The following is an 8,669-nucleotide window of genomic DNA, read 5'->3' as shown; positions in this document are numbered from 1 at the left end:
CTGAGAGGGACTTCCCGCGTTGTGGGCGGGGCACAGGCCAAGGCTGGGGAGTCGGCTGCGGCTGCGGAGTATCTGTCTCTTCGGTTCGCTCTGCAGCTTCGGGTCTTCCGTGGGATGCGTGTCTCAGCTCTGTTCTCGGTGACTGTCGTCACGCAGGGCTCACACCGTCCGCCTCCTGCATGGGCCTGAACAACCTGCCTGCGCACAAGCCGTGGTAAGTCCCTCCCGCCCTGGGATGTGGACTCGCCGCGTGGGAGCCTGGAGCGCCTAAAGCTGTTGGTTTCCCTCCCTTGTGGATACTGGTGTTTCTTAGGGACTCTTTCTTATGTGTTCCGGGCCAATCTCTTGCCTTCCATAGCTTCGGTTACCCTAGAGGTTCACAGATCTCTCGTTAGCCTGAAAACGTCTCTTGAGCTCCAGTGCCAACCATCTAGAAAAATTTAGTGTTGATTGTCCAGTGTTTTAATGTGCCTGTTTGAATCAAGTTCAAGCCCAGGCCTACCCAGCTATACTTCTTGGTTTTTGAAAGGAATCATCCTCGTACTCTTCCCGATGAGAAAATTTGAATATCTTTCTGAATCCCCTTTGCTTTGCCAATCCACTTGTTTGCTGCGTGATTATCTTCATTTATTTTTTTACCCTTTGGGAGCGTTATTATGTAAAAAACAAAATAATTGTCATTTTAATCAATTGCCAATCCAAAGTTAAGTGGCCTTGTGCAATGTTGTGTAACCACTACTAACTATTCCCGCTTTACTTTTCTATTTTGTGGACATCTACGTTTTGTAACGCGTTAAAAACCTTTCGCCACTGAGTGTATTTGTTGAAAATCAACAAGAGTTGTCAAGAGTACAGTGATCTATATATTTATCCATACTATTACCATACTGCTTTGCAGGCAATTTTTTGCATTTATTATTCATCTTTCTTTAAGACTGTTTTGGTTCTTGGAGATATTTGGCACCTCCATTTGAATTTGGTAGCAGGGACTGAACCAAGGGCTTTCTTGGTGCTACACAAGTACTCCACTACTGAGCTACATCTCTAGCTCTATTTTTGTATTGACTTGAGGATTGACTTTACCATTTCTTGGGAAAAGGCTTTTGGAAATGGGGTTTTATGGAATATGTAGGTTGCATTGGATAGTGTTAAGATTTTGATGCCTACCCGTACATAAACACAAGATGCTTCTTTCTTTAAGTCTGTATTAATTGCTTTCAACAATTAGTTTTTTGGCATTATTGGTTCATTCACACTTTTTGTTGTTTGTTGTTGTTGTTTACCGAGACAGGGTTTCTCTATGTAACCCTGGGTGCCCTAGAACTCACTCTGTAGACCAGGATGACCTCAAAATTACAGAGGTCCCCTTGTGTCTGCCTCCCAAGCGCTGGTTTCAGAGTGTAAACCACCACCACTGCCTGGCTTCATTCACACATTGGATTTGCTTATTTAATTTTCTTTTCATATTTCTTATTGCTAGTGTCCAAAAATGGTTTTTAAAAAACACGGATTTTTTTTTCATATGTTGGTCTAACGGTTGCAGTTCACTTATTCTGGTAGTTCTCTTGTGGCCTCTTTTGATTTTCTACTATAGATTGGTGTAATCTATGAACAAAGATCATTTTACTTTTCCAACAGGATGCTTTTTCTTTTTCTTGTCTAATAGTAGTTCTAGCAATTAGTACAATGATGAATAGGAGTAGTAACAGTAAAGTAAAAGTGGGCATCCTTGTTTTATTTCTGATGTTAAGAGGAATTTTTTTTTTTTTTTTTTTTTTGGTTTTTCGAGACAGGGTTTCTCTGTAGCTTTGGAGCCTGTCCTGGAACGTGTGCTGTAGACCAGGCTGGCCTCGAACTCACAGAGATCCGCCTGCCTCTGCCTCCCGAGTGCTGGGATTACAGGCGTGCGCCACCACCGCCCGGCTAAGAGGAATTTTTTATGCCTTAAATTATTAAGTGTTTCACTATGAGTTTTTCATAAACACCTTTGCCATGTTGAAGAATTTTCTGCCCATTATTTTGTTGTATCAATGTATTCTGTTGATTGATGTTGTTGAACTACCTTGCGTCCATGAAGTAGGCTGAATCCTACTTGGTCACGGTGAAATTCTTTTAATATGCTTTTGGGTTTCATGTATTTATAGTTTGCTGATTATTTTTAGAACAAGTCTTCAGTGGTACTGATCTATATTTTTATTTATTTATAATGCATTTGACTGATTTTGGTGTCAGTAATACTGACTGCATAGAATGTATTAGGAAGCATTCATTCCTAAATTTTTTGTAAAAGTTTCAGGAAAACTCTGCTAATTCTTCCTTTAAACATTTAATAGAGCTGGGCAGTATGGCACATACCTTTAATCCCAGCCCTTGCTAGGAAGAGGGAGGTAGATCCTGTGAGTTCAAGCACAGCTTGGTCTACAGAGTGAGTTCCACGACAACCAGGATGTTACACAGAGAAATCCTGTCTTGAAACAAAACAAAACAAAACAAAACAAAAAACATTTAATAGAATTCATTGATGAGACTGAACAGTGTGAGACTTTACTTGTTGGGAAATTTTTATTTCTAAATAAATCTCTTTATTTGGTATAGGGTTATTGAGGCTTTCTCTTGAACCAGTTTAGTTCCTTTATTTATTTCAAGTGATGTGTCCTTTTTTTTTTTTGCTCTCTAATTTTTGACATGTAGTTATTACAATACTCTCATTTTAAAAATTATAATGTTAATAGTAATATATCCCTGGTTTTATTTCTTCTTACAGTTATTTGTATATTGTCTCTATTCTGATTATTCTGACTGTCAATTTTGTTGGTCTTTTTTTATAATTTTTGTTGATTTTTTTCTCTTGCTTTTTTTCAACTGCTTTGTCTCTTATTTGATCTTTAATTTTTTAACTTTTTTATATGAAAACATATTTATTGACTGAATAATAAAACTTAGGTTAAGGGGTGTCTAGAATTAGACTTCCCCCTTGAGATATAAGTTTCCAATAAGCAAAAAAAAGCAATACTTCCCGATCCCAAAAAGAAAGAATACACTGGAAGCCTAAATCATAGACAGTGAGGGGTGTATTCCAGCAGTCTGTTTCTTTGATGGTACTAATTTTTATGTTAGCTTTGCTTCTTTGTTTTGTTTGTTTGTTATGATATAGGATCTCTCTTTGTGGGCCTGGTTGTCCTAGAACTCCCTGTGTAAACCAGGCTAGCCTCAAACCCATAGAGATCTACCTCTGACTGCCAAGTTCTGGGATTAAAGACCATACCTGGTTTGCTTTATATATTATGTCTTTTTGTAGATCTTTGAAAAATAAGGTCTAGGTTTTTTATCTGAAGTTTTTTTTTTTGTTATTGTTGGTTTGTTTCTTTTGTTGTGTTTTTGAATTTTGAAACCGGGTTTATCCTAAACTGGCAACAATCTCACTATTTAGACAGAGATTGGCCCTGAATTTGTTATCCTCTTGCCTCTACCCTTCAAGGACTGGGATTATAAGTATGCACCCACCTCTGATTTCTATTTTAAATATAAACTTTAAATTTCCTTCTGATGATTGCCATAACTATAGCTTATAAAATTAATATGCACATTATGTTTGTTTATTTCTAAATATTTTATAATTCCTTTTGATCTCCTATCACTCATTGGTATTGTTTCTATATGTTTATGATGATTCTAGTTTTCCTCTTCTTGTTGATTTCTAACTTTATTCTGTTATGTTGACAGGAAATCTGTAGTTTGTTGTTGTTTTATTACTCCTTTGGCTCTTTGCTCTCTGGGAGCCTGTCATGGCAGCTCCCAAATAAACACACACACACACACACACACACACACACACACACACACTTGTTCTTACTTATAAATGCCCGGCCTTAGCTTGACTTCTTTCTAGCCAGTTTTTCTTAACTTAGATTACCCATCTACCTTTTACCTCTGGGCCTTTTTCTTTTCTTACTTTTATAATTTTATTTTCGCTCTTACACCCCATCAATGGCTGGCTGTGAGGCTCACCCCTTCTTTTCTTGCTCCTCAATCTCTCTTCTTGCTCCTCCTTCCTCTATTCTTCTCCTTTTATTTATTCTCTCCGCCTGCCAGTCCCATCTATCCTTTCTTCTGCTTTGTTATTGTCCATTCAGCTCTTTATTAGACCAATCAAGACCAATCAAGTGTCACAGTAACAGACACAGTAACACAGCTTCACAGAGTTAAACAAATGCAATTAAAAGAATGCAGCACATCTTTGCATCATTATACAAATGTTCCATAGCATAAACAAATGTAACGTGTCTTAAAATAATATTCCACAACAAAGATCCTTTGTGGACTTGTAAAATCCACAAGGGCTTGTGTTTTGGTCTAACATGTTGTCTCTCTTGGTGATTCTTGTATATAGACTTGAGAACAATGTGTATTTTGTGATTAACATATGGAATGGTTTATACATACATGCTAATAACTCTAATTATCCCCTTCACTGTCCTGGAACTCACTCTATATAGACCAGGCTGGCCTTGAACTCTGACTCCGCTGGAATTTAAGGCAAGTGCCACCACTAGCCAGCAGAAAGACTTATCTTGACTCATGGTTTCAGAGTTTTCATGGTTTCATGGTCACAAGGATGTAACAGAGCCCAGCAGCCACAGGATGAATACGTTAGCTCGCTCTTTTATTCTCCCACCTCCCAAAGTTGGGGGTTAAACCCAAGGCCTTGGTTATTTCTTTTGTTCATTGGGATAGAAGCACAGGCCAGCTACCATTTTTTTTTTGTCCATTTTGATATAATTTTTAGGAGTTTTAAGGGAATAACATTGTATTGTTTTCCTTTTACTCTATTTGGAATCAAAGATTAGGACATTGAAAAGCAACTGTTTGTGTGAAGCAAAGTAGACAACTGCTGTGCTGATCAGGGAGGACACAGGCTTGTTGGGGGAGGCTGCTCGTTTATTCCCAGATGTCCGGACCAGAAATAAACACAGAAACCATATTATTTGTAGTACTGTTGGGCTAATAGCTTAAGCATATTTCTAGCTAGCTATCTTAAATTAACCCATTCTATTAATCTGTGGCTTACCAGCAAGGTTTCAGCGTGTCTGTCTCCTGCTGCGGGTACATGGTGTCCCTGACTTCGCCTACTTTCTCTATATATCTTTTTCAGTCTGGCTTTATTCTGTTAAGCCATTGGCTGAAAGCAGCTTCTTTATTAACCAATAGCAATAAAACATATTACAGCATACAGAGGGGATCCCACATCATAGGCTTATGTGCGTGGTGACAGACAGTATGCAGGCTCATATACATGTTCAGTAGGGATGCAGTCTCATGGAAGAGCCAGGAAAAGATTAAAACTGGTCTGAAGAGATAGCTCAGTGGTTAAGACAAGCCACTGGCAGCAAGCAGTAAGCAACATTCCTCTGCGACTTCTTCCGCTCCTGGACTTCAGGTTCCCAACCTATCTGAGTACCTGTCCTGAATTTCTTCAGTGATGTGGAAACATAAGCCAAATAATCCCTTTTCTCCCCAAGTTACTTTTGTCATAGTGTTTCATCACAGCAGTAGTAACCCTAACTAGGACACTCCAGTTCCAGGGAACCTGACTCCCTCTTCTTGCCTCTGCAGGCACTAGGCACACATGTGGTACACATAGCATTCATGTAGGCAAAACCAAAATACATAAAATAAAGGTAAATAAATATTTTCTTAAAAGCATAAAGAAATTGTGAGACATAAAGAGACAGGAAGGTGTGGTCCATTTGAAATAAAAAATTAAGTCAACAAATTGTCCTCAAGGAAGCTTAGATATCTTATTTAATATTTAACAAAAAATTTTTAGGTCTTGATCAAACTTAGAGACCCATGTATTTTAGCCACATCTGACAGACTTTAAAACATCTCTTTTGAGTTACTAGAAAAATTCAAGTCGTGAATGAAGTCAAGAAAACAATATATGAACAAAACGAGAATCTCATGAAAGAAAAAAGTTATGCAAAGGAGCCAAAATAAAATTCTGACATTGAAAAGTACAATGGAAATAAAATATTGATTGATGGTGTTGAGTGAATGGCTCACTCAGTTTGCTGTGCAAGCAGAAGGACCCAAGTTCAGTTCCTAGAACCCACACAAATAAACCAGGCCTTGCAGTAAATGCTTGCAGTTCTAGTGCTACAGAGCTGAAATCTGCTGAACTCCTGAGTTGGATGCCCAGCCAGTGTATCCTAATCGTGGAACTCCAGGCCAGTGAGAGACCTTGTCACAAAAAAATAAATAAATAAATGTACCTCATACTTAACATTTAGAATGTCCTCAGGCCTCTACAGCACATGCTTATGTGCCTTCTTGTACATACATGTGCACGCGTGCACACGCCCATTATTAGAAGACTTCCAGGGCAGATTTGACCAATCAATCAGTTTGGATGGGGATCTATTTTAAATGCCCTAGTCCAACTTCCTTGTGCTTAGCTTTCCTGCATTGTTATCTAGTATGTCTAACACAGCATTCTAAATAACATGCATTAGTCCATAATGTTTCTCTCAATCCATTGAACTTTCAGATACAACTTCTTGTTTGCAAAAATGTAGGATTTAGAAGGCAAACTCAATGACTTCATTCAAATCCAGAAATTTTGTACTTCAGTTTTTCAGATATCTGTAAAGTGCCATTTATTTCCACATTGTACATTTAAAAAACACCTAAAAAGGGCACAACTAGATGCAAGCAATGATCTAATAATTAGATGTAATAATAAAAAGTAAGGTATGTATTGTTAATTGAAAAAGGAGATTACTAACTGATATGTTACTCTAGCATTTGGGAGATGGAGGCAGGAGTACCAAGAGGCAAGCCTGGGTTACATGATGCTCTGTGTCAAAAAAATGACATCAGATTACTAAACCAATCTTGTCAACTGAAATGTTAACATTGGTGGTGAAGATATGACGTTCCTATTTAAGTTATGTCTATTTTTTAATTTTTTCCAAACTTATTGATTATGCCATGAAGTTTTATTTAAGAATACTTAATTTATACATGTATTTTGACTATACATCAAAGTTTTCTACTAAAATAGTAAACACTTTGCTAGGAGTTCCCAAGATTATACTTTCTTCCTCATTATTTGCATACTTTAAAATAGGTGTATAAAAAGGAAACATCATCCTTATCCCACTGGAGTGTAGGTGTTTATAAAGGACAGACACAAAGAGGAACTGTAGCAACAAAACTTGTTTTTTGTGTTTTTATTGCTTTTCTTGTTCACATTGTAAATGACTCACTAGGAAAGGAGTGTACTTCGTTCTGATACCGAGTAAGCGGCTTTAGAAGTATAAAGTACTAAATCTTGTATAGTAGCAGTGCCTGGTGACAAAGACCTGTAATCCCAGCTACCTAGGAAGGTCAAGATAGGAGGATGAAAAATCCAAGGCTTGCTTGATTTACAAAGTGAGTTCAAGGCAGCCTGGGGTAACTCAGTGAGACTGTCTCAAATTAAAAATAAACCTGTGTGGTAAATGCATGAGGTCCTAGATTCAATCCTTAGCAACAACAACAAAATAATAACTTAAAAAAAATTGCACACCACCTGTTTTGTTTTCGGCTATATTGTGTTTTCTGGAGAGGAATTCTAAACTTTGCTTTATTGCTGTTGCTTTGTATTCAATTTGTAATGCGTTTCAAATAAAATTAAAATCTTCGGAGTCACAGTCTGAAACAACCTTATTTGTTCCCAGTTTCTTTAGTGCCTAAAACGGGCTAACTCTAGGGAGTCTATAATTTGTAGATAGGATTCTACCACATAATCCTCACGGGTTTGGGTTAAAGCTGAAATGAGAGAGATGTTTCTATAAAACCACCTGGCTTTGCGCGCCTCAGTAAAAGTTGGGGGCGTTGAGTTGGCGTTAAGTGCTGCCTTGCGGATTTAGGAGTTGCTCATTAAAGGTGAACGCGGAGATGCCTCCGGGCTTGGGCTGCAGCTGCTGTCGCAGGTTGTTGAGGCGGAGAATCGCGCGCAAGCGCAGATCTTCCAGCAGGTTCCTAGGTAGGGCTGCGAGTAAGGAAGCTCCGCCTCGCGGGAGGACAAGGGGCCTATGAGGTGGGGCGGGAGGCGGGCCGGAGGGCGGAAGGAGCCGCTTCACGTGAGCAGGGGGCGGGAAGGGGGAGGCAGGGCGGCGGGGAGGCCCAGGCGACGGAGCCTCCCGGATGGTGCTCGGCGGCAGCAGGTCGGGTAGTGTCGCCATTCCCCTCCTCTCACTCTGGTCTCCCCACCCCGGAGGCGGGGGTACTTTTGCCTCCCTGGCTGGAGCCCGGCTGCCTTCTCCCGCCGGGCGTGGTCCAGCCGGGAGTTGCAGGGGGCTCCCACGACGGGCGGAGTTCTGAGGGGAGCGGAGATTGGGTGTGGGGAAGCGGCCGCGGAGGGCAGATGGCGCATGCGCGGGTCCTACCCTCCAGGAGCCCCTGCCCAAACCGGTTCCCCCTGTCTGGGTGGGTGTCTGTCTCCGTGCTACGTAACTGCTGCCTTTTGAGAGGTCCTCCCCCCCCCCCCCAAGCAAAGCCGGTTTCTCTACTTTCGTGTTTTGGTCTCGGTTTTGTTTGAGGAATTGGCGGTGTTCTCCGCCTCAGTTTCTCCCGTTGCCCACTAGGTCGGTGTGTGTGTGACTGAGGTTGATTTGGGCCTCCAG

General features: G+C 40.2%; 1 protein-coding gene across 4 annotated transcripts in view; it reads left to right on the top strand.

Moving 5' to 3' along the window:
* Positions 1–37: 37 nt before the first annotated feature.
* Positions 38–8,669, top strand: part of Rabgap1 (RAB GTPase activating protein 1) — a 163,310-nt gene continuing 154,678 nt past the window's right edge. For 2 of the 4 annotated variants that reach the window (XM_041674276.1, XM_041674273.1), the window contains exon 1: positions 94–214. Coding sequence is in view for 1 of the 4 variants with exons in the window: in XM_041674275.1 (XP_041530209.1) it covers positions 180–214 (35 nt within the window). In the remaining 3 variants the exon portion in view is untranslated. Of the gene's footprint in view, positions 215–8,140; positions 8,211–8,669 lie in introns of those variants that run through there. The other 2 variants (XM_041674275.1, XM_041674274.1) reach the window with 2 other exon arrangements.

This window comes from Microtus oregoni, unplaced genomic scaffold, assembly GCF_018167655.1.
Source record: "Microtus oregoni isolate MIOR12 unplaced genomic scaffold, Mior012 000025F_ref0000491, whole genome shotgun sequence".
In the NCBI taxonomy this organism is placed as follows: domain Eukaryota; kingdom Metazoa; phylum Chordata; class Mammalia; order Rodentia; family Cricetidae; genus Microtus; species Microtus oregoni.
This window is presented reverse-complemented; position numbering and strand designations above follow the sequence as displayed.